The sequence below is a fragment of the Electrona antarctica genome, assembly GCF_951216825.1.
Source record: "Electrona antarctica genome assembly, chromosome: 4".
In the NCBI taxonomy this organism is placed as follows: domain Eukaryota; kingdom Metazoa; phylum Chordata; class Actinopteri; order Myctophiformes; family Myctophidae; genus Electrona; species Electrona antarctica.
Window position 1 is genome coordinate 38971718 of NC_136809.1, and position 26595 is coordinate 38998312.

Here is a 26595-nt window from a genome sequence, read left to right on the forward strand (position 1 = left end):
TACAAAACATTTCAAAGTAAAAAGTTCCAGCATGTGTGCCCACAGTAAGCTGAATTATAAAAAGTGTGAATGGAGTTTCTAGGTGAAAGTGACTCTTTGACGTGCCATAGAGCTGCCATTGAGCCCCATTATAAAGTTCTCAAATTTGAAACTTCCAGACCCACAGGAACACGCCACTTCGCCCAGTGCCGGCCCGGTTCCGGCGAGCCGCCCGCGTCCGAAACGGTCGAGAAATGACAGTTACCGTGTGGGGGTCCCCGGAACATCCATACCCCCAGGAGGAGTTTCTAGGTGAAAGAGATTTTTTGACGTGCCAAAGTAAAGCTAAGTTCTTTGTTTACCCAGGGTGAATGGACTAAGCTCGACGAACTTGTTTACAGCCAGACCCTGCTCATAGAACATTTCATGGTAGGGTTCAATGCCTTGCTCAAGGGCACTTCAGCGGTGGTAATTTTAACGTGCCGGTCCGGGGATACGAACTGGCGACACCTTCCGATAACAAGACCGCTCCGCAAACCGTTCGGCCACCACTGCCAAAATCTTCTATTGACCCCCACTATAATTTTCACAAATTTGAAAGGACTATACACTTTCAAAATACTATAGTATGTCATCGGAGACGGAAACCATGAAAAACGGCATACTATAGTATTTCGTTTAACGTTTTTTTGAAAACCGTGAAAAACAACATACTATAGAATAGAGCGTCACAGTACCGCCCCCTTTCATGACGACGAGCAGCCCGGAAGAGAAGTTCCAATTCACATAAGACACCAGACAGTCAATGAGGAATTTTAATTTGTGCTACACACTTTGTTTTAACAAATCACAAAAAAAAAAAACATTTAAAAATACATATTTATATTTCTCTATTTCTTCTTTTTTACGGTTGGATGACAGCTGTTTGCAGATAGCAAAATAGTTATTTTCTTCTTTTTGCAAAATAGGAAAACAAAACAAAAAAATCTTCCAAAAGCTTTGTCATTTAGCAGATAGAAAGAGCAGCATACAATCATTATGCATTTTTTTTGTTTCATTTTTACAATTCATGTGCAACAAACGGCCATTAAACATTCCGTAACTGGTGACTGATTGGTTGACATTGAAGACGAGGTGGACATTGCAGACGTGCTGAAGAAGGCAGAGTGAGAGAAGAGGTTGAGAGACGTTCAGGAGAAGAGCAGGCAGATGAAAGTGCAGACAAATCGTCTCCGTCGGGGCAGAAACATCCCGTCTCCTGTTTTAACTTTTTTTTGGTAAATTAACACCTACTTGATCATACTACAGCATCACACAAAAGCGGCAGATCTGCAAACTCAAAATGCGTCGCGAAGCGACACGTTTCGACTTCGAGCTTGTAGATCTGCTACATATGCTTTTCTTTTTATTGATCCTGAAAAGTAACAGTTTTTGACATATGAGGTTTCCACCCGACAGAGACAATAAACTAGGGATTAGGGTTGGCCTACATGCCAGTCAGCATAAAAGACAGTAAGTAAGTAATGGTTGCCAACAATCCCCCGTCGGGCATCTCTTATTTCAAAAGAAATGTTTAAGGGACGCCCTGAGAAAAAGATGAAATCTCACTGTATATATATATATATATATATATATGTACAGTTTTTGTATATTATATTATTAACCACTTGAACCCCAGCATCCACATTCTGGGGGGGATATCAGCCAAAAGAAATTAGCTGATCTACAAAGCTTGTAGATCGGCCATTTTTGGCAAAGACATTTAGTTTAGAGAGAATAAAAGCGGGTCCAGTTAACCAAGTGAAGAGGGTGCAAGTGGTTAACAACTTGTATTAGCCTATAGTATATTATGTACATTATATACGAGCTATTTGAACTCTTAAAATAAGGGACGATTCCTTATTTCAAGGCACAGTTGGCAACCCAACCAGGGATACACCCAGTTACTGTATATCGGCATTCATCGGCTAATGGCCGACATTCACACAGATGGCAGTGGACAATGTTTCTAGGTAGTTGCATAGCAAGAAAAAGAAAAAAAAATACCTTTGAAACTGATATTTTTCACACAAATTGTGGACATTAAAAAGGTTATTTCATGAATTTGTATGATTGAATGTGTGCTCGTTCAAAACACTGAAAATACTTTTAAAAAGTTAGTTCATGAAGCTTTTCTTAGTTACCCTGGGACAAAAGGGAGGGGTAATAAATAACAAAAAATAAAATAAATAGAAAACCATCGATAACGGCCTAAACCTTCACGATTGGTGCATCCCTAATGAATACTTCGAGGTGCATGGTCTGTAGTCTGTACCTTAGCTGTACCACAGCCTACAGACTGAATACCAAGGGAGGGTATGGGAAGCAGAGAAATTAATAAGGCTTGATTTTTATACTTGGCTGCGTGCTACTGGTGTCACTCACCAAAACAAAATAGCTGATCCAAGCATGGAGACTGGCTCTTTTTCCGGGGCATGCATGCTAAGCATAAATCCGGCTTAAAGGCTCATACATACTCCAGTTTTTGGTTAAAGGTTATCACCGTTTTAGGTGATAGCTTAACACCTAAAACGGTGATAAGAGTTGGCCATCATACTCGCGGTGATGTCCTTAAGGATTGACCCCGCCTCCCTGTGGTTTACCCAACTTCTAGACCAATCGGTGAACGGGGTGATAGCTCCAGAGTGAAAAGACTTGTCTGATAGTAAAAACAGAGAGATGGGTCTGTGTCCGTGGTGATAGCTGATCATCACCACGACTGACGTAATGGTGTAGTTTTCCAACCCTTTAAAAACTACACCGCGGTGATAAGCTATCACCAAAAACTGTAGTATGTATGAGCCACGCGGAGACAGGAATTAAGGACAAAAACGTGAAAGAAATAATGAATAGGTAAAAGGATGGAGGGAGTGCCATACAGAAAAACAAAAAACAAAAATACTAACAGATTTATGTGGTTGTGTGTAGTTGGTCCCACCCCTTCCCCTGATAATAAATCTGTCGGAGGTCTTTGTAGTGTGTAGCAGTTTTGTGTGCGCTTATAAAGAAACGCAATGTTAGCATTCTAAAAAGGTAACGCTCTCTAAAATGTTAAAATAAACTAAACATTGAAAAAAAAAAGGTAAGAAACATTTAAGGCTTTTAAGGATCATAATAATGTGTTTTTTTTTCTTTCTTTCTTTTCTGAGCTAAAACAAAAAATAAACTGTACACGCACTGCTCTGTCTTTCCGTTTACTAACTACAAAAACAAAACAAAAAAAGGACAATCAGTTTGTCTACATTAGGTTAGCTCCATTTCCACGATTGCTCACCACACTTTTCTAACCTCTCCTCACGTCGCCAGTGATATCGGAGGAGTTTCATTACACTGTTAAAACAACCTGGAGCCGAGTGGAAAACTGCTGGCTCTGGACTTTCCCTGGTCGATTTCAGGGAATTTCAACACTTGTCACTCTCCTCTTCCTTGTGCGAGGTGAGAAGGCAACTTTTTTATTTTATATCTTTTTTATTTTAAAGAGATTTTTCTATCCTGAGATTGGGTGTCCTGGCAGTTCTTACGACAAACATTCTCCACTCTTGAGCTCTTAAGTTGGCTCTCCACCAAACCAAGACTTACTACAGATGACTACAGACTGGCAGTCGAATGAAGTTGGAAGATCAGTCGGTCAGTTGGAAGGTGTGAAAAAAAGTTTCTGAATGTACCCGAGAGCTGACACTGACTTTTTCAACAACAAGATCGCTGCTATCCGGCTGTATTCAACGCTTCCCTACAACTTGCGACCCGACACAACAGTGTACCCACCAGCCTTTCAACAGCAGGTTTTCGGCAATAGACGAGTTCCAACACTTACTACAGCGGTGGAGAGCTACCTTTAAGGAGGACGCCTGCAGGATTACTTCTTCGACCCCTCCCCCACCCCCCACATTGTACACTGTTCCTTCCCCACATTAAAAAACATTGAGTGAGTCTCATCTCCAGGACCATGCTAAAGTACTCAGTACATGGGTCTCATCTCCAGGACCATGCTAAAGTACTCAGTACATGGGTCTTACACCCTGCCCCCCTGCAGCGCTAGCCTAAATCCCTCCATCTGATTTGAGTTGGAGTTCCTTCCCTCTCAAGGCAATCAGCAGTGAGTCAAAGTGGGAGGTATTATGGACAGGTGACTTCTTTGGCCTATCAGTGACTTTACAAACTGACAGAACTGGGTTTAAATCCATTTAAACTAGTAGGTAGCGAGGGCATCTCCCAGTCCAAGTTAACGTCCTCCACCATACACAGAGATTAAGTGCAACGTCAATGGACAAAGACTGTTGTTTCAAATTCTCCATTAAGAATATAATGTCCTTACCGGTCTGTGTCGTGTCTGTGAATGACGGAGAACATCATAAAAAAAGACAGTGGCAAAATCCTGTCAGATTTGCTTTAAAAAAATTATAATAATCAGTTTTCAGAGATTTCAATTCATTTTCAACAACACGAATCTCAGATGTTTTCTAACCGCATTTCCCTTCTGTTGAAATGAAAATGGCTGATTTACACTGGCTTGTGCGCCGTGTCACGCACTGGAAACAGCAGATCTACAAGCTCACAATGGGTTGTTGCAGTGCGACGCGTCAGCTTGTACATCGGCTATGTTCGGCGAGCGACACTGGCACGCACCACAACCAAGTCTAACTCCCCATTAAGGCTGCCTGGAGTTCCGTTTTTGGCCGCGTTGTGTCTGCAGTCCGTATCAAATGTGTAGAGTAAAAAAAAAAAAAAAAAGAAGGCGAGGTGTTTCTCTGAGGCACCCGGGGGGTCAGCAGAGCTCCTGGTGTTTTCACTTCCTGGGGTCGTGGCTTTGCGAGGTCATGGCGACGATGACAGGCTGCTGTGCAGGTGTGACCTGAGGCGGGGGGGCTGAGTCCGGGCCCATCGCCGCCTCCTCCTCCATTTTAATCCTCTTTGGTTGAGGCTCGCCACCCAGCTCGTCGGCTCCCCCGGTGGCGGGAGGCCTGCTCAGCAACACCGGAGGGGAGCTGGAGGCCTGAGCAGCCAGGATCTGCAGAGGACTGCTCAGAGCTGCACAGAAGACAGAGAGATTAGCCAATATGTTGATGAACAGTAACTCGCGTCAGACAACTACAAGAATAAATAGATAGGGCTGTCACGATTACAACATTTAAGTTGATGATTAATTGTCATACAAATGAGGCAGATAGGACAAATAACATACAAATTTGAATTACTGTATGTATTGAATAGTGGAATTAGCCGAGTGGAAATAGCCGTCATGTTTCAAGCTTGTATATCTGCTAATTCCACTATTTATCCATTTTAAATTGAAAATACATGAACATTTTTAATGTTAACGACCACTCACTGTAGGTGTTGGGCAGGCTGGTGGCGACAGCGTGTTTGCCGTTCTGGGTGACGGTACGAACAGGAAGCTGGTGGAGACCCAGGGCCATGCCGCCACCCTGCACCGCCCCTTCCACCATCTGGATCACTCTCTCCCTGTTCTGAATCTGATGCACCTCTGCACGGGAAACAACCACACACACACACCAGTGTTAAGGCCTAGTCAGAAACATCCACACACACACCAGTGTTAAGGCCTAGTCAGAAACAACCACACACACACCAGTGTTAAGGCCTAGTCATGAACATCCACACACACACACCAGTGTTAAGGCCTAGTCATGAACATCCACACACACACACCAGTGTTAAGGCCTAGTCATGAACATCCACACACACACCAGTGTTAAGGCCTAGTCAGAAACATCCACACACACACCAGTGTTAAGGCCTAGTCAGAAACAACCACACACACACCAGTGTTAAGGCCTAGTCAGAAACAACCACACACACACCAGTGTTAAGGCCTAGTCAGAAACATCCACACACACACCAGTGTTAAGGCCTAGTCAGAAACAACCACACACACACCAGTGTTAAGGCCTAGTCAGAAACAACCACACACACACCAGTGTTAAGGCCTAGTCAGAAACAACCACACACACCAGTGTTAAGGCCTAGTCAGAAACAACCACACACACCAGTGTTAAGGCCTAGTCAGAAACAACCACACACACCAGTGTTAAGGCCTGGTCATACTCCAGTTTTAGGTGATGAGGTGACCACCGGAAACTACAACATGACATCATGCCGCGGTGGTAAGCGACTCACCGCTCATCCGAACACAAATCTCTCCGTTTTTATTTTACTAACTACAGAGTATGAATAGGCCTTAAAAATATGGCTAAATATACTGTCAACAAATAAAAACTAGACTAAAATGTTAGGGAGGCGACTAGTGGAGAAGTAATTTTATGCTTGGTTGTGTGTGCAAGTGTCACTCTCCAAAAATAGCCAATCTACAAGCTCACAACGTGTCGTAGCATGACACGTTGTAAACCGTGATTTATGGATGCATGTGTAATTTTTTGCATATAAATGCTTTTCAGTTGACTAAATCAACTGCAGATTTAGTCGACTAAAATCTTATATTTAGTTGACTAAAACTACACAAAAACTTTTCAGATAACTAAAACTAAATGGAATTTTATTCAAAAGACTATGACTAAAACGAAATCTAAATTTGCTGTCAAAACCAACATAGACAAACACATCCACATGTTCAAACTCTACGCTATTCTAATCTATTTTGAAGCATCCAGAAAAAAGGGTTTGAACCACTGCAATACACACCTCTGAGATCACTGCTGCTCTCCACTCCCCCCTGCTGGCCTAAGCCGATAGTGCAGGCAGTAGTGTACCCGTTGGCGGGGTTTATGGGGGTCGGGACGCTGGTGACCACCCTCACCATGGTGACGGTCTGCGGCTGGGGGCTCTGGAGCAGGTGGAGGGCTTGGCCGCCACCGCTGGGGAGGAAGGCCAGGGCTTTCCCCAGGCCTGAAGTCAGCTGCGTGGGATGGTGAGAGGGTGCAGCCATGATGACGGGGTGAGCACTGATCGGAGAGCCTCTGACCGGAGAGCCTGGTGGACGGAGATAACCGTTTAAAGACGTTTAAATGCAGTGGATCTCTAAGTGGGGTCTGGGGACCCCCTGAAAAGGTCCTTGAGGGGGTGTGATAACTGTGACACTCTTGTAATGCTGGGTTCTGCAACTTCAAATGGTCAAACTTGCCATTAGAAAACAGCAACCTGTTAACACTTTAATTGCCCGGGGTTATTTAATCCATTACATTATAGCTCCCATTCGATTTATAAACACGGACCCCTTTTCCGGACGGACCGGCGGAAGTTGTTGATGTGTGTGTAGCAGCTAACAATAGCCACACCACTCGATCGACAACAACGGGAGATAATAATAAATCTATCGATACTAGCGACTGGACAGCGGAGCGCCGTCTAACAGGATCTTTTTTCATAAAAAGACGGGATGATTTAGATCGCGAGTTATGAGCGTTTTAAGATTTTCGTTTTCATCAGCTAAACAGAGGAGGGAGTTCTTCGATGACGTCTCACTCTTGCGCGTCACCGAGGATTGCCCAGGAGGCGCGCCTGGGCTATAGAGCCATGCGATCCGTTCTCATATCAATAATCTTCGTCTTTTGGACAATACTTCGTCCTGGGTGTCGGGCGTTACTAATAGAAAGGACAAAGTACTTCGTCCTGGGCGATGGGAGTGTTAATTTAATGTAATGCACACACTTAGTCAGAGATACTTGTGCTCTAAGGAAGAGGCTGTGCTGCTCAAGATGTACATTAAATCGTCCTCTAAACGGAAGACATTTTATTGGACATTGGGATATGCACGTCTATAAATTATTACTAGCAGTGGTATTAAAAGCTATTAACTTATGTATTTACACAGTCTTGAGTCTTTTGGACAGCTAGCCTTCCTGCATTTGGCAGCTGCAACTGTGGTGATTTAGCCTTGCAAATGTGTTGCAATTGTTCATTTTATTATAGTTTGCTCTTCATAGGTGAAATACGCCACTCTGCTGCCAATGGTATTGTCCATGGTTGCGATTGGCCATGTGCTGGCAAACAGATCTCCCATGCTCCCAGAGAAATTCTGGATTGTAGCAAGTGTGATTGTGGTTGTTGTGGTTGGATAACACAAAAATATATCGTCTGTCGGACGGAAAACTTTTTACTTTTTAAGGATTCAAATTCAAAACATTGCAAAAGCAGCGGACCTAAAAGCTCAAAACGTGTCGCTTCGCGCTACTTTCCGAGCTTGTGGATCCGGTACTTTTCATGCCCTTGTGCAACACCTGTATGATCAAGTAGGGGACACTAATTTATTCAAATATGGAGATGAGAGGTTTATAGTGAACAAAATTGCCACACTCTTCCAATTACTGTGCGACTTTGCACATGCATGTGCGTGCTCTCACCTGGGGCACTCTGGGAGTAGCGGTACTCCGGTACGGAGGCCAGCTTATGAGCCAGCAGCTCGTGGTGGTCGTGGGGGACCGGTGAGCCCTCTCGACTCAAACACTCTGGGGTCTGCAGGCCACTGGAGGGGGGAGACAGAAGGCCCTGGTGGGTAGGGGACGCCGGGGCACTCCTGGAATGCAGCGGAAAGGGACAAGGAGGGGACAGAAGCAAAGAGAGAAAAGCGATTTAATGGTAAACGAGTGACACTAAACAAAACAATCCTGCTCACAGAAGCAACATAACGTAACACAGACAAAGCCTACACTAGTAGAGATGCACCGATACAATTATTTTGTTCTCTACAACAATTCCGGTACCCATAACTTGCGGACCGGTCTATCGATACCGAGTACCGATCCGCTACCAGTGAGTAATTTAAACATATTTAGGACAGTGGGTCTCAAAGTGGGGTCCAGGGAGCATCCAGGTTCCTTGAAGGGGTTCCAAATGAACCCTTACACATTTGAGTGTACAAATGTATATTCCTTTTAGTGTAATGAGACACTTGTAGAAGTTGGTCCTGTAGCTGCAATCTTTGATTTTATGTTGATCAAACATCCTCGCAGAGGGGTTTAAAAAATAATAATGTAACAAGTTACTTCTAAAAGTAACGTTACCCAACACTGGTTATAGCATATCAGATGTTTTCCTAATATCGTGCAGCGCTAATAAAGATGGTCTACAAATCCCACTTACTTTGTTCTATCCAATCCCATGTCAGCCGCGAGGAGAAGCAGAGATAAGAGGGTTAAACCGAGTCAAAACAAGGCCAGACTGTGTGTGCGCACGTGTGTTCGTTGGTGTGTTTGATTTAGAAGCGCTACCTGGAAGAGAGGGGTCCAAAGGGCGTCCTGAAGCAAGCCACGCCTCTCTGTCTCCTCTTCCTGAAGGCCTGCTCCACCAGCTTGCTCTCGGAGGCCGAGTCCACGCGCCAGAAGCTGCCTTTGCCAGGCTCGTCCTGAGAGCGCGCCACTTTCAGGAAGTAGCGGTTCAGAGACAGGTTGTGTCGGATCGAATTCTGGACGGCCAGAGGAGAGGGTTAGGACAGAACAATTCTAGTGAACACCAACCAACAGTGGTTCTCAAACGTTTTCGTGCCAAGGACCCCCAAATTGATACGGGTAATGTATTTGGCCATGGAACCTCCATCTGAAAAGGTTTTGTGCCAGGGACCTCCAGAAGAAGATTTTTGAGTGGTGCAACCACTCCAAGGAACAGCAATGTCCCTATGTCCCAACCTATGTCCTAATCTATGTGACTATGTCCCGATGTTTAGAGTACCTATAGACCAATTATTTGTTTACAAACATTGGGACTGGGCGCACGGGTGACTGTTTCATGTAATCAATTCCCAACAGATCTTCAAACCTGTTGTTTTGGGGAGCACTGGTTTCAGTCCATTCAACCTCCTCTTGCAAGTTGGCTAGTGAGATGCACCCTAGGAGACATTTATACTTGAAAGCCCAAAAGTATTGCGCACAGAGAACATCTGATATACAAGCTCACATCGCATCGCAGATGCGACTGTTGTGAGCGTAGAGGTCTGCGTGCGAGACACCATCGCGGGACGAAGCATAAATTATACTTGATGGACTGCAGGTGCGCGTGCAGCCGTGCACAAATAGGCTCTGCTGCCATGTTCATGAGCGCACCTCCCGTTCTTATGACAGCGACTGGAAGTATGGTTTTGAGGACAACTGTTTTGAATTGCTATTATTGTTCAAACACAACAGAAACCAAGGATTATATATTTCAAGGGTGAGAGATCACAATAAAAATCCTAATCATTCTTCCTCCACACTGGGAGAAAAACAGCATCTGAAAGTTTGATGGGGCATTTTTTACATGTGAGTGCAGTTAGAACTTTTCCATTGCATCTTATGAGAGGTGGTGTTCTTCTGCTGCCTTTATGCGCGCGCATGCTGTTTCTTATCAGTGTGACGTCGTCTGATAAGGCGTCTATAGGGGGGGCTGTTGCACCACTCGCTTCAGACTGGTCTGAGGTTTTTGTTAAATTCAAATGTTTCATATTTTTCAAAAATGAAATGAAAAAAAAAGCAGATTCACAAGCTCGCAGCGTGGCATGAAATGATGCACTGAGCTTGAAGATTTGCTATTTCAACCACTTTTGCTGCAGACCCCAGACCAATGGATCTAAATGTGGGATCCGTGGACCCCCAGGGGTCTGTGAGGAGGTTCCAGGGGGTCCCCCAGAAAAACAAAGCATAAAAATCACACCCGTGTGAAGTGAGGGGCGCTCTTATCATACATCATCCATTCATTGTCAATGGGAATCTTTGTGTAGGACAAAATAGTGGATTTGCTCGTCTACATATGATGTAAATTATCCATTCATTGTCAATGGGAATTTAATGTTTGTGTAAAACAAAAATCTACACTATAGCTGAATATATGAGGGGCTAGGGCCCCTCAAAAATCTGTTTAAATGGACTGCATTTATATAGCGCTTTTGTCCACAGTGCTTTACATTACAATGTACTTCACATTCACACTGATAGCGGAGGACACCATGCAAGGCACCGACCTGCTCATCTGGAGCAATTAGGGGTTCAGTGTCTTGCTCAAGGACACTTCGACACTTTGCCAGGAGAGCCGGGAAACGAAACCTGGAACCTTCGGATTCCAAGACGTCCGCTCTACCTCCTGAGCCACTGCCGCCCCACATTAAACCTTATAAACACACGCATTGCTATTTCCAAAGAATCTTGAATTAAAAAAATAACATTTTATTATTAATTTTACTATGCAGGCAGGTGCCTGCACAAGCTAAGTCAGATGACCGTACGTACCTGCCAGCCCTTGTCAGCGGTGCGATAATAAGGGTAGTGTTTGGTGATATGGGAGTAGATGCCACTTAGTGTCAGCTGCCTGTCTGGGGCCGAGGAGATGGCCTGGACTATCAGCTGCGCGTAGGAGTAGGGTGGCTTGGACTCATCCTGGAAGACATGACAACAATGTTAACACTTTAATTGCCCGGGGTTATTTAATCCATTACATTATAGCGCCCAGTCGATTTATAAACACGGACCCCTTTTCCGGACGGACCGGCGGAAGTTGTTGATGTTGATGGTGTGTGTAGCAGCTAACAATAGCCACACCACTCTAGAGTCGATCGACAACAACGGGAGACAAGAATAAATATATCGTGACTAGCGACTGGACCGCGGAGCGCCGTCTAACACAGGATATTTTTTCATAATTAGACGGGATGATTTAGATCGCGAGTTATGAACGTTTTAAGATTTTCGTTTTCATCAGCTAAACAGGGGAGGGAGTTTTTCGATGACGTCTCACTCTTGCGCGTCACCGAGGATTGCCCAACAGGCGCTCCTGGGCTATAAAGCCATGCGATCCGTTCTCATATCAATAAACTTCGTCTTTTGGACAATACTTCGTCCTGGGCGTCAGGCGTTACTAATAGAAAGGACAAAGAACTTCGTCCTGGGCGATGGGAGTGTTAACATGTAAACAACATGGTGGGCTACACAGTACATTTACACTGGGGTCTGAGAGCCAATAACGACATCAGGGACAGTAAGGTTTTGATGTTCATTGCCATGACAAATTCCAAAGGTGGACAAGAAATCAAAAATGTATTAAAATAATAATAATATTCAAAATATACTTTACCTCATGTACACTGAAACGGCTCTCAGAGACTCTTGTAGCATGTCAGTAACGTTCTTTACTTAATATCAAAACTTCTGTTTTGATATTAAACACTCAATTTCTAATCAATGGAGCAACCTTTTTTTGATTTGTCCACCTTTGGGGTTACATCATGGCAAGGTAACTACACAACCCAAACCTCTACCAGTGTCAAGTGGTCTTGCCCTATAAGTGGATATTTACCTTGGGACTGTCCCCACCGGTCAGGTCCCCTCGCCCGTCGGCTCCTCCCCCCCGTTGCTCGGCGACAGCTCGCCGTTGCTCGGAAACTGCCTTGGATGCATACTCGGCTGCTAATTGGAGGTCAGAGGTTACGTTGCGCCCGTAGCGGTGGTATCCTGAAGACCCCGCCCCTCGTGGACTGGCAGGGCAGGAGTTAGGAACACTGTGCAGACAGAGGAGGACAGGAGACCATGTTCAGAACATACAGCTGATGGCTAAACCTTTTTTGTTGCAATATCAAGTCCACATACGTAATGCTGCAGACAGCATGAACCAGTCTCCTATAGTAGAGGTACCCCTGGGGTCATTTCTCAACCGTTTCGGACGCGGGGCGGCTCGCCGGAACCGGGCCGGCACCCTGGGCACGTTCCTGTGGGTCTGGAAGTTCCAGGGACCTCCACATGGAGTTGCACCACTCACTTCACACGGGTGTGATTTTTCTTCTTTGATAGATTCCTATATTTCTGTGTCATGCACCAAAGGTTCCCAGCCCACAGGGACTTACAGGACACAACATATAAATCATTGCATAAGTCTACAATACTCGTACTGTAGTGTACACTGTGCTGTACTCTACTGGCCACTTTAGATGTTGCAGCTGTCCGTGTGTGGACAGACACGTACACATAAGGACACACATAGCTGCGTAATGGAGCGGCGGCACCACTCAAAACTGTCTGGCAATCAAACGCTACATTTCTGCGATTTTGAGAGGGCTGTGGTTAGTTTTGATGCCAGCATCAAAACTACAACATCTGATTAGAGTGTAGTCAAAAGATAGGAGAATGAGGTGGTCCAGGTCACCATTTTAGCCTACATCTCTGCCTTTCTTCATTTTAGCCTCCATCTCTGCCTTTCTTAATTTTAGCCTACATCTCTGCCTTTCTTCATTTAGCCTACATCTCTGCCTTTCTTCATTTTAGCCTCCATCTCTGCCTTTCTTCATTTTAGCCTCCATCTCTGCCTTTCTTCATTTAGCCTCCATCTCTGCCTTTCTTCATTTTAGCCTCCATCTCTGCCTTTCTTCATTTTAGCCTCCATCTCTGCCTTTCTTCATTTTAGCCTCCATCTCTGCCTTTCTTCATTTTAGCCTCCATCTCTGCCTTTCTTCATGTTAGCCTCCATCTCTGCCTTTCTTCATGTTAGCCTACATCTCGGCCTTTCTTCATTTTAGCCTACATCTCGGCCTTTCTTCATTTAGCCTCCATCTCTGCCTTTCTTCATTTAGCCTACATCTCGGCCTTTCTTCATTTAGCCTACATCTCGGCCTTTCTTCATTTAGCCTACATCTCGGCCTTTGTTCATTTAGCCTCCATCTCTGCCTTTCTTCCTTGTGGCGACTGTGGCTCAGGAGGTAGAGCAGGTCGTCCAATGATCCATGGGTCGGCGGTTCGAATCCCGGCTCCTCCTGTCTACATGTCGAAGTGTCCTTGGGCAAGACACTGAACCCCAAATTGCTCCCGATGTGCTGGTTGGTACCTTGCATGGCTTCCGCTGCAATCGGTGTATGAATGTGTGTGTGAATGGGTGAATGTAATGCACAATCTATGTAAAGCGCCTTGGATAAAGGCGCTATATAAATGCACCATTTACCATTTACCATTTTCCTTAGCCTACATCTCTGCCTTTCTTCATTTTAGCCTACATCTCGGCCTTTCTTCATTTAGCCTCCATCTCTGCATTTCTTCATTTTAGCCTCCATCTCTGCCTTTCTTCATTTTAGCCTCCATCTCTGCCTTTCTTCATTTAGCCTACATCTCTGCCTTTCTTCCTTAGCCTACATCTCTGCCTTTCTTCATTTTAGCCTACATCTGCCTTTCTTCCTTAGCCTCCATCTCTGCCTTTCTTCATTTTAGCCTACATCTCTGCCTTTCTTCATTTTAGCCTCCATCTCTGCCTTTCTTCTTTTAGCCTACATCTCTGCCTTTCTTCTTTTAGCCTACATCTCTGCCTTTCTTCATTTTAGCCTCCATCTCTGCCTTTCTTCTTTTAGCCTCCATCTCTGCCTTTCTTCATTTAGCCTCCATCTCTGCCTTTCTTCTTTTAGCCTACATCTCTGCCTTTCTTCATTTTAGCCTACATCTCTGCCTTTCTTCATTTTAGCCTCCATCTCGGCCTTTCTTCATTTAGCCTCCATCTCTGCCTTTCTTCATTTTAGCCTCCATCTCTGCCTTTCTTCATTTAGCCTCCATCTCTGCCTTTCTTCATTTAGCCTACATCTCTGCCTTTCTTCCTTAGCCTCCATCTTTGCCTTTCTTCATTTTAGCCTACATCTGCCTTTCTTCCTTAGCCTCCATCTCTGCCTTTCTTCATTTTAGCCTACATCTCTGCCTTTCTTCATTTTAGCCTACATCTCTGCCTTTCTTCATTTTAGCCTCCATCTCTGCCTTTCTTCTTTTAGCCTCCATCTCTGCCTTTCTTCATTTTAGCCTCCATCTCTGCCTTTCTTCATTTTAGCCTACATCTGCCTTTCTTCCTTAGCCTCCATCTCTGCCTTTCTTCATTTTAGCCTACATCTCTGCCTTTCTTCATTTTAGCCTCCATCTCTGCCTTTCTTCTTTTAGCCTCCATCTCTGCCTTTCTTCATTTTAGCCTCCATCTCTGCCTTTCTTCATTTTAGCCTACATCTCTGCCTTTCTTCATTTTAGCCTCCATCTCTGCCTTTCTTCATTTAGCCTACATCTCTGCCTTTCTTCATTTTAGCCTCCATCTCTGCCTTTCTTCATTTTAGCCTCCATCTCTGCCTTTCTTCATTTAGCCTACATCTCTGCCTTTCTTCCTTGCTGTCACAAGTCGTGGATAATGTGTAACATGACAAACTGAAAGAATATATGACTGATCAAAAATCGATCTGGCTTATATTACAACTCAAATGAGCATACACCTTGACCAGATAATTTGTTAGGCATTGTAAAGTAGGTGCTGCTTTGCTGACTGCCAATCCACATCTATATTTTACACAAAAATGTCTGGTGAGAACCTTACCCGAATAGCCTGTAATCAGCCATCATGTGACATGATAACATACAATTGAATCGAGTGTCTGTCTAGGTCACAAGAACTGTAGTCTTCTATGAATAGTTGTGCATTTGGAAATGTACTATTGTTTTCTCTCCTCAACTGTCCGTCACAGTAGTAAATATTCAGACATGTTGTGTTGACTCTCGAGAGCGCTTTCTCACCAAGGGGCCTGCAATCATTTGAATACCTACATCATTAAAGCCCTCCCACCGATCACTTTAGCTGAGAACGATTATGTAGCGTAACCATGGTGACCTGACAGGGTTTTAAAACATGGGTTCCCAACCTTTTCTGGACTATACCACTTAAAAACAATCTCGAAAGCGCTATGTATTTTGCTGCGGCCCCCCCCATCTCAAAATTCGGAGAGCACTTGCCTGGAAAGCCTTGCATGGGATGAGGAGAGTGTGGAAATCAGACATGGGACTAGCTATGATAGTTCATAGCTAGTGTGAAATTCTTAAATATGGTATCCCCGACAAAATGATCAATGCCATAAAAGTTCTATATACAAATACCTCAGCGACCATCCTTACTCCCGACGGAGAAACACCATCATTCCCATCCTTGCTGGCATACTCCAAGGCGACACACTTGCCCCGTTTCTATTTATTATTGTTGTTGATTATGTTCTTCGTATGTCAGTTGATACTATCAATGATAAGGGCTACCAACTAAACCCTAGGAGAAGCTCTCGTCATCCTGCTAAACACCGACTTTGCTGATAACATCACGCTTATCAGTCAATCATTGGAATACGCTCAGACACTCCTTCCGTCTCTTGAGCAGGCCTCCAACTGTGTTGGTCTTTATCCCCACGAGACGAAAACTGAATACGTAAATATATGCAAATCCAACAATAACCACATTATAAAAATACTTAACACTCCTCTGAAACAGGTTGATGACTACAAGTATTTGGGTTCATATATATATTCTTCCCAAAAGGACTTTCAAACTAGGAAGGGTATGGCCTGGTCAGCCTGCAATGACATGCATAAGATCTGGTCATCCCAGCTTAGTAAGATGTTCAAAGTAAAGATATTCAGGACGACCGTTGAGCCGATTCTACTCTATGGCATGGACAATTTCAAATAAATTAGCGAAACGGCTACACCCGCCTTCTAATGAGCGCAAAATCTCTCTTGGAAGTGCCACCCATCGACCTCTAATATACGTCAACCTTCCCTGTGTTTCTTCACTAGTCCGATCCAGAAGAACACAGTTTGCCGGCAACTGCTACAGAGCCGACATGAATGAGGTTATATCTTCCCTTCTTCTCTGGACTCCTGCCTCAAAGCAGACCAGAGGTAGAAAAACTGTCGTTCCCTGATGTCATCGCTAGGGACACATGCGTCAGTAAGCAGGAACTGGGATGACAATGGATTGTGAAATCCATGATCTCGACCGTGTCGAAAAATGATGAGCTACTGTGGAGTCAGTACTGCTGTATGGGGCTGAGACATTGGACCCTCACAGTACAACAGGAAAGAGCCCTGGATGGAGTCTACACAAGAATGCTACGAATGGCTCTAGGTGTCACATGGACAGACCACATCAGAAATGTGGACCTCTATGGGGACCTACCACGGGTCACAGACAAAGTCAGAGAGAGAAGAATGAGGCTAGCAGGGCACTGCATCAGCCACCCAGAACTTGAGGCAAGTTAATTGACTCTATGGGAGCCAACCCAGGGCAAAGCCAGGAGGGGAAATAAGCGTACCACCTAAGTAGACATACTGCGGTGCAACAACACTGAAGAGCTCAAGAACCTGATGTTAGATAAATGGTAAATGGTGCATTTATATAGCGCCTTTATCCAAGGCGCTTTACAGAGATTGTGCATTACATTCACCCATTCACACACACACACATTCATACACCGATGGCAGCGGAAACCATGCAAGGCACAAACTAGCACATCGGGAGCAATTTGGGGTTCAGTGTCTTGCTCAAGGACACTTCGACACCAACTCTGGGGGAGCCCGGGTTCGAACTGGCAACCTCACGGTTACCATCCAGCCACTCTACCCCTGAGCCACCGCCACCGCTGTATAGTATGGAGGGCAGCGATCCAGGTATCCTGAGTTTGTGTTGGCTAGACCTCACTCTCGCAGTAACTAACTAAGTACATAAACTGAACGTTCACCCTCTACTACACACACACACACACACAAACACACGGATACACAATGCGGGCTAATTATTAACTAGGTTTTATCTGTAGGAGCCACGTTGACTGAGAACACAACTGCACAGTAATAATAACACATTACATAACGCACACATACACAAACACACGCACACACCGGCTGCTTCTTCTAAAGTAAACAGTGGTTTCTGGGCGAGCGAGTACGTGTGTTTTGATTTGCCTTTGGCATCAGTGAATCATAGTTGTGGGTGAGAGAGAGAGAGAGTGTGTGTGTGTGTGTCTCTACCACACACACATGGTAGAGTGGTGAAAGGCAGACAATACATCTCACAATTAAAACACGACACATTTATGCCCAAAACACACAACGAAATTTTTACGACCGTCACTCTGTCCCATATTATATTACATTACACAAACACACTGCCTTGATAACTCATACTTCAGTAGCTGGGCAATCTTTCTTCATATGAGAGGTTACAGGGACAAGTGTTAATGTAACCACAATTAACTTGTCCAACAAGACAAGTGACTCCAAATGTCACCATGTGACCCTGTGTTATTGATTTGAGCATCCGTGTGTGTGTGTGTGTGTGTGTGTGTGTGTGTGTGTGTGTGTGTGTGTGTGTGTGTGTGTGTGTACATACATCACACCTCCTTTGTGTATATGTGGGCACTGTTGCTTAAAGTGTCATCAGAGTCTGCCCGAAAAAGGCCACAGTTAAGTGGTGGACAGTGTGTGTGTGTGTGTGTGTGTGTGTGTGCAAGCGAGTGAGTACGTGCATGTCTCTGTGCATGTGTGAGAGTAGGGGTTGAAGGGCGAGGGGGAGGTGTCAGGGGCTCTCGAAAGGAAGCCACAACTGGACGGAAAAGAAAAAGAAAAAAGAAAAAAGGTCTGCAGGCAAAACAATCTGCCCTAGAGCCAATCACACGGCTGCAAGCTGCAGCCCTTCCATATAAGGTGTGTGTACACAAGCTCACATTGGTGGACTGCTGCATACTGGAGGATCAAAGCCACCAGAGGGCGCACACACCGACCACGTTTCTCATTCATGCTTGCTTGCTAGACAGACAGACACACAGCAACATGTGCTGCATGCATGCGGCAGCACAGGACGGAGAAGAGAAGGCAGCAGAACACACATACACACAGTAGGAGGAACAGCATTTCCACAAAACGCTACCACACTGACACAGAAACACCTGCGCGGTTTCATAAGCCCAAGACTTTAACTCATTATGATGACCTGAGGCTGATTCTATAAAGAATGCCCTCTAAAATCAGTAATTCTCACACACTTAAAGGGTTTTCTTTCAAAAATAATAGATGTACAAGCGGTGAGCTTGTACTTCTACTATTTTAGAATAGCCAATGCAAAAATCTAAAATGACACAAATGCTTTCCCAGTTTTAATGGGTTAAAGAGGACTTTCAGCCTGGCGTCCCTATTTTGGCCGTGGTTATTATAGGCAATAGATTGCAAACATAGCGTACCTGTATCTGCTATTGTTTTTACAGCTCAACACCATCATACAATTATTAAGTAGTAAAATAGGCCTTGTGTGGTTAATGTACTGTATTTCAGTGATGAACAAAACCATTTGTGCGCTTCATCTATAAAGCTCTTACAACAGTGACATGTCCATCTCTCAGCCATTCTCCAGAGGCCACATCCAGCCTTCACACAGAGCAATTTGACTCACAACTGAGCCTGTGCTTCCCTGACAAAATGGACAAGCATTTACCTTGTGGTGATACAAAATCGGGCTAATGACAAGTCAACACTCCAATGACCAACATGGCTGGAGAGGTCAATAAGTACATGTTACATGTGGTAACACTAACACCTTTACCCATTTGACTGCCAGAGTTAAAACATTGTCTATAGCTGCCCTTGCCAGCCAATCCGGGCGTTTACCAACCTTTGAAAAATCATAGAATATTATTCTTCACAACGATCCACCAGCCGATCGCTTTGAAAGACGCAGCAGTCTTGTAGAGTCGGGGGAAAGTACTGTGCCGCCGTGATAATCCTTTCCATAGTTATGGGCAGTTGAATGTGGCTTGTTTTTGAACAAAAAACACCAGAAAGCAGAGAATTATTTTCAATCTAAAGAACATTATTTCCAGTCATGGGACCATTCTTTCTGGTGTATCGTACATCCTCTCCAGAATCAAGTCAATGCTACTGAACGGAGTTGAATCAACTCTTTTCTTCAATCCTTTCCAACCCATTTAGACCAGGTGTAACCTATACGTTGTTATAACTTTCAATCCGGGAGCTACCTCTGTGTCTCATTCATTGTTGTTATACATGTAGCAACATATTTGTTTTAAGTTTTGAATAAGAATTTGAAGATTTTCAGAAACCTTAGGTTAGAATCGGCTTGTCAAAATTTGCCCACCACGCTTCAAGATGTATTAAAAACCAGACGATAACTTAGCTTTGACAAAACAACACAATGAACTACTAGTACATATGGTTGCATTGCATTAGCTATCTCAAGCAGGTGTTTGAAATGAAGATGCTTTGGTTCTAGTCTCTTTTGATTTGATTTAAATTGATTTGTTGCCGTGCACCAAAGGTGCCCCCCAGCACACATGGACTTACAGGACACCGATGCATCATTGCATAGCAATCCATATCCATAGCAATAAACATCATGAAGAATGTAGTGTGAACATGGAAATATGGAAACAGATGTCCCATCTATACTTCCTTAACTAGTCAGAACTAATTAAAGCATACTATGCAGTGCTAGTATGCTTTGAAAGCATGCGTGTCAATGTTTGCAAGTAGTTGCATGTTGCAAGGAGATGCATGGCGAATCATTGGTGAGGTTTGGGCTTTAGCTATTTGAAAATAGCAGATCTACAAGCTCACCGTGAGTCACTTTGTGCCATGATGCAAGCTTGTACATATGCTATTTTTGAACTGTTACATGTTCATGTTTAACTCTATTTTTCCCAGGTACGTATATATACGTAAGTCGACGCTAGGTGGCGTCATATACCAAGTATATATATATATATATATATATATATATATATATATATATATATATACATACGTACCCCAACGTAGACTCCGTCTATGTAATGGTTGATGCCTACGGAAGCCTTTAACATTGATCCGGTTCCCATAGCAACGCCCCACCGTTCCAACTATGGGATTGGAAATATATTCACAGTGCAGAACAGTGGAAGAGAGGATTTTCAAACTGTCATAACTCTGGTTCTAAGATCGCTGTCCTTGGTGGATTTTCTGCCATCCACATTTCAGATTTAATTTGTGTATTTTTACCGCAACGCTGGCGCCATGTAAACGCTTCTGACGAGAGGTAAGGAGTGTGTGAGTGTTCCAATGCTGCGGTAGTATGTGTAGCAACAGTGTGTGGGCTGTGGGGGGCGGGCAAACACTGTCTTATTAAAGTGAGCATGTATACTGGCCCCTGGAGCTGGGGTTTATGGTAACAGCGAGCGGTAGAGATAGAGTTAGTGTCTTGAATACATTTTAATTAAGAAAAGTTTTAAGAACTACTGATTTAGAAGGGATTTGTAGAATCGTCCTCAGGTCGGTCCTTCACACAAGGAGCGATTATTTTGTGCAATTATTTAGCATTAATTTCAAATTGCTGTTTGTGTCAAGCACACAGAATGCAAATATTACAAGGTGATAAAGTGGTGTAGGTCCATTTTTACCCTAAAGGCTTCATAAAGAAATGTTTACTATCTCTGCTTAAACCTGACCGATAGTGTCTGTACAGCACTTTGCCTAGTGATCTTGTAGATCTTCTGGTAGATCACCATCACACAATAGCATAAAAATTAAGTCAATAGTCAGCAACTATTTTCACCAAAGCTACCACACTGCCAGAAACACTTATGGATGGTTTCATAATCCCAAGACGGGGAGTTAACCATTTTCAACCTGGCGTCCCTATTTTGGGCATAACTCTTGAAAAAACAACAGTTGTTTTTTTATCATGTTTGATCATGCTTGATCCGTGAGCACTATTGATAACAAGCAGCTTATGTTGTTGCTTTTGGGCTAGTTTATGTGATGTACGCATGTGTGCAAGTGGTGTGCGTAGAACTAACTTGCGTGTGTTTGTGCTACACCTCACCTGATGGTGCCCGTGGGCGAGTGCAGAGGCGGACTGAAGGGCCTGAGGTGTTCTTCGTGCATGGTGGGAATGCTGATTTTGAGGGGTGAGAATTGAGGGAAAAGTGGGCGAGGTGGCGGCGAGGGCTGCTCCTCCTCTCGCTGCTCCTCTGGCTCCAGCAGCGACATGAACTGGATCTTTATGACGGTGCTGGGGAATCGAAACACACACCTGGGGAGAGAGGGGCAGGCGGAGACACACAAGAAGCAGCAGCGAGTGGGAAGAGAGAGACAGAGATGGAGTGGTTAATGGATGGAGAGGAGGAGGGGGAGGATAAATGGGATTCGGGAGAACGGGGGTTAAGAGGTAGAAAAGGAAAAAAGGTGAAAAAGATATGAACAGACAGCAGAGAGAAGGGATAGGACACACACACACACACACACACACACACAAGAGTAGAGTGAGACATTTGATAAACATAAACAAACCATTTGAGAAAAGAACAACTTGTCTGCAACTGATAATTCTCTCTTTTGTTATTGTTGCTACAATTACCAAGAACCTAAAACAAAAATAATTTACTCTCGTGTGTAGCTGATATTTGGATGCAACGAATAAAACCTTGGAATACTGCTGATAGGAAGGTCTTAGTTCATAAAATGATAATACTCTCACAGCTACTCTTTGTTTTAAGCATAATGAATGATGAACTGTGGAATGTACGTGTGTTTCTACAGACAACATTAGATGATGTGGGCAGACAGAAATAGATGGGGACTGTCTACAGCCGAGTATTGGCCCGACATGAATAAGGCAGACAGACAAAATGTAAAACTACAGAGTAAAATCCTCAATGTTGAATGCAATGTTTATGTGACACTGTTATTACACTCACAATGGAATAATATACAGTGTATTACTGTAATCCAAGAGGATATGTTGAGCTTAGACAGCTCCAAGCAGCCAGACAGTTAGTTACACAGTCAGTCAGATACGATCTAAAGTTTGGGGATCAGGCCCCGTTTCCTGTGTTTCTAAATCATGTTGTAAACACAATAAAAGAAAATGGATCATATTTGACTTATTTTAGTGTGTATTTTGTAGTCACAAAAGGTTAATTACTGCAATTACCTCTCCAAAGTCAGATCAATTAAAGTAACAGCCTACCGTGATAGCCCATAATCTTATTTGAGGGGCGCTGCCACGCTAGTCCCTCCTATATACAGGTTTAATGTTTGTTTTTCCTTATACAAACATTAAAACGCCATTGACAATGGACAGAGTTTAATGTTTGTTTTGTCCTCGATGTTGTAAGATAAGAGCGCCCCTCACTTCACACCCTAAATTAAAGATATAAATTTAAACATTCACTGAATTATGGTAAATCTTATGGTTCTCACCTGACAGGAGTTTAAAAAAAAATCTTTATACAATACTCCATATAATAAAGCTAAATAAAATCTCATGACTGATGGATCATTTTGTTTATTAGAATGTATTGGTCTACATACAGCCTGTTGAAGACAAGTAATCACAGATCGAGGCTTTAACCTTTGCTTTTATGAAATTTCTCAGACCATTGGGGTTTTATGGAAGATGCAGTGAACATGTATTCTATTCCGTTAGTTTGACCAATTCAAACACTGGCTCTTCAAAAACTCTTCGAACACTCTTTTCATCTTAAAATAGGGTGGAATGAATCACCTACCCTACCCAGTCCAACCTAAACTAAACCAGGCCGAGGCCACACTACTGGCCTAATTATCCAGCCATCAGAGGCCGAGCAGTCACTAATTACCTCAGATACCACAGATCAACCCTGTAGTCAAGGAACCCTAAAGGCTTCATAAAGAAATGTTTACTGTCTCTGCTTAAACCTGACCTACTGTGTCGTACAGCAGTAGATATCACCATCGTACAATAGCATATACAAATAAATGATGTGTCTGAGCTCTTGTGTTTACTCCATGTGGCCCTCTGGTATGAGGATGTCAGATTATACTTCCCGATTGCAGCTTGACACACCCACAAACAAGACTTGACAGCCAATCAGATGACGCAAGGGCACTGCCCCTTGGAGCAGTATATACACACAAACACGCACGCGCGCGCGCACTATGCCAATCAATCAATAGCATGTCAAAGTCTCTGATGAATTGAAGCACTGCGTAAACAACACAGTCTTGGGTGCTGTCTTTGTGAGAGAGGTGGCATAATAAATGCCCCTATCTGATCATGCATACAGCTGTCACAGGGATGTTGTTTACACTGGCGACGTAAAAACGCCACTGGCGTCATGTTAAACAATGTGAACGTAATGCGACACTCGGGTTACACACATTACAACATATCCCATGTCAAAACAATAATTATAAAAACAACATGCTATGGTTTGAGCTCGACACTCGAAAAAACGGAACAAGTTAAAGTCACATACAGTCTTCATTCGAGTGTTTAGCTTGTAGACGGGAAATAAATATGCACTTTATTTTTGACAGGCTATGTAGCCTGAACAAAATATAGGTGTGTTGTACTCCACTGTTTACACATCACCAACGTAAACAAACCTCCCAATACCAGCAAATACATAAACCACGCATGTGTTCCTTTCCACGGAGATACTATAGGAATCAATCATGATGCATGCTGCTGTTGTCGCTGCTTTTGACGCATTTGTTTACATTTTAGCATCGTCAGTTGGCCTTCAATGTGTGACTAAAACGTTTTCGCGCAAGTAATGTAAAACTCCGAAACTTGCAAACTTTGAAGCCTGCACCCTTTCCCCATGTAACTTGCAAAGTTAACAAAACGCCTGATTTAACAGTTTGTCATGACGTCCCTTGTCGAAAAGAAGCGGATTTAACATCTTATTTTAGATCTGCTAATTTCGAATTTTCAACGCGAGCAACACCGTCGCACGGCATAATATAAACCACTCCTTTAGCTAAGGCGTGTTAGAATGAATGTAGCAGGCCAAAAGATATGCTATGCAGCTACTAGCGGCTAGTATTAGCATCGACTTTGAGTTTCTATGAGAATTAGCTATGTAGCTACAGAGCTAATTCTCCCTCCGCATTCTATCGTGCTAAGCTAACATACTAACGTTTGAGTAATAGGAGAATTAGCCCTGTGGCTAGTTAGCCAAATCTAGGCTCATTACTAGCCAGGCAAGCATGCTAACGTGCTATGCTAACATGCTAACGGGAGGTCTGTGTCGGGGTGTTCCTCCCCACTGAATGAACTCACTCTCGGGGCAGCAGCAGCGGCGGAGCGCCCCTCCGCTGGAACACGCCGTCCACGAACACGCCGTTCTTCCCCAGGCACCGCAGCGAGAAGCCGCCGCGGGCGCTCTCGTCCACGTCGCCGTACGTTATCTGCAGGTGCCGCCGCGAGATGAAGCTCGAGTGGCCCATGTTGATGTCCACGGAACCGTGCGACGAGTTGCGGCCCACCGTCACCGTCCTTTGGCGCATGACGAACTCGAAGTCCCGGCCCTCCAGCCGGGCCAGGGCCTGCTGCGGGGGTGACGCGAGGCGGCGCATCGCGCCGTCCCGGGCCGCCGATATCACTCCTCCGCCGATGGAGGTGGAGAGCACCATGCCTCCCTGGTGGTGGTAGCCGTGCGAGACCCGCACGGGGCTGCACGGGGCGGACTGGAGGGCCAGCAGGGCTCGAGCCCCGGTGTCGTCCCGGTAATCTGCCATGTTGTTTTGTGTCAGGGGAGGAGGGGGGGTCAACACACACAGAGGGCTCGTGCAACGTGAGAGAGTTGTTACTTTGGGCCACAGTAGTGCTCGTGCTCCGTGGCTCGAGGAACACAACATGGATTCTGGGCAGCTGTGAAGATGCGGACGTGGGGAACTGGACGGGACTCTGTGCTTGGCCCAGTTAGTAACGGTAACATGAACTCAACTTCAACTTCCAAGTTTGTTGTCACACTGTCAAGTTTACAGGGTGACGAGGGTGTAAAAAGAAAGTGTGTGGAATTTATGTTCCGCGCAAGCTCCCACGAATTGCATTTCCAGGAAGAGGAAAATGACAATATATAATGTGTAGTTTGTGTACAGTGTACTTAAATTGAAAATGAACCCATTGACCTCCAAATAGCTGACCGATTGCAGGCTAGCCCTTTTTTATCTTGGAAAAAAAATAATTTGGTCTGCCAAATAATGGGTGGACACCTGCCAAACAGGCTTCATAGGCCTATTAGCAGTGGTGGAAAAGGTAGGGCCTACTATTTTATTTTTTAAAAATATAGTGATATTACAAGTGCTCCAGGTTAAAGTCCAGAATAAAATATATATTTATTTGTATTATTTATTTATTTTTATAGTAATTTGGCTATTTTTGAATGGGCTGAAGTGATTAGGTGAAAGTCCAGAATAAAAAAAATACCATAAGTGCTATTCTTTTTTTTTTTCTTTTTTTTTTTTATATAGTAATTTGGCTATTTTTGAATGGGCTGAAGTGATTAAAAAAAATCTACGAAATCTACAAAGTAACTATAGCCTAGTAGGCTATCATCATCATTTTTCGACCGCGGTCGAGATCGTGGATTTCACAATATCACGCCAGACTTCCCGGTCCTTCATTGCCATCCCCAGTTCCTGCTTACTGATGGCTGTGTCCCTAGCGATGACATCAGGGAATGACAGTTTTCTACCTCTGGTCTGCTTTGAGGCAGGACTCCAGAGAAGAAGGGAAGATATAACCTCACCCTAGTAGGCTAACTGAAGTTGTCAAATAATTGCTTTTGAGATGTAGTTAAGTAGAAGTAAAAGTATTACACATTGAGTTTACTTGAGTAAAGTAAACAAGTAAAAAAATAAATAAAAATATAACTCCGAAGTTTACAGACCACTGCATATAGGCTAATTTGGGGGTCGTTGTCATGAGGGTTGTATAGGCCTACATGACAGACAAGGCAAACCCCTGCATCTGTCATCACAAGTGATTGTGCCAGACTATGTTCCCAAAAAAAATACATCGCATGGATGCACCTGGGACGTATCCTCAGTGATGTAT

At 44.0% G+C, this 26595-nt stretch overlaps 1 protein-coding gene across 1 annotated transcript; it reads right to left on the reverse strand.

The window, feature by feature from the left end:
- Nucleotides 1–780: 780 nt before the first annotated feature.
- On the reverse strand, nucleotides 781–25438 carry foxk1 (forkhead box K1). The gene is made up of 9 exons (XM_079499203.1): nucleotides 24817–25438; nucleotides 21592–21801; nucleotides 12253–12454; nucleotides 11190–11336; nucleotides 9204–9397; nucleotides 8337–8509; nucleotides 6679–6966; nucleotides 5348–5503; nucleotides 781–5046 (listed from the first exon to the last, which is right to left on the reverse strand). Exons 1-9 carry the CDS (start codon nucleotides 25392–25394, stop codon nucleotides 4805–4807), a joined length of 2190 nt encoding a protein of 729 aa, XP_079355329.1. The 5' UTR covers nucleotides 25395–25438; the 3' UTR covers nucleotides 781–4804.
- Between the last annotated feature and the right edge of the window lie 1157 nt (nucleotides 25439–26595).

Bases quoted from the DNA above. Each gene is read 5' to 3' on its own strand.
- foxk1 (XM_079499203.1), bottom strand. From the start codon at position 25,394: ATGTTGTGTTCCTCGAGCCACGGAGCACGAGCACTACTGTGGCCCAAA. The intron at 6,967-8,336 runs GTGAGAGCACGC...TCCGTCCACCAG, and splicing joins CTACTCCCAGAGTGCCCCAG to GCTCTCCGGTCAGAGGCTCT. The intron at 5,047-5,347 runs GTGAGTGGTCGT...TCTTCTGTGCAG, and splicing joins CAGCCTGCCCAACACCTACA to CTCTGAGCAGTCCTCTGCAG.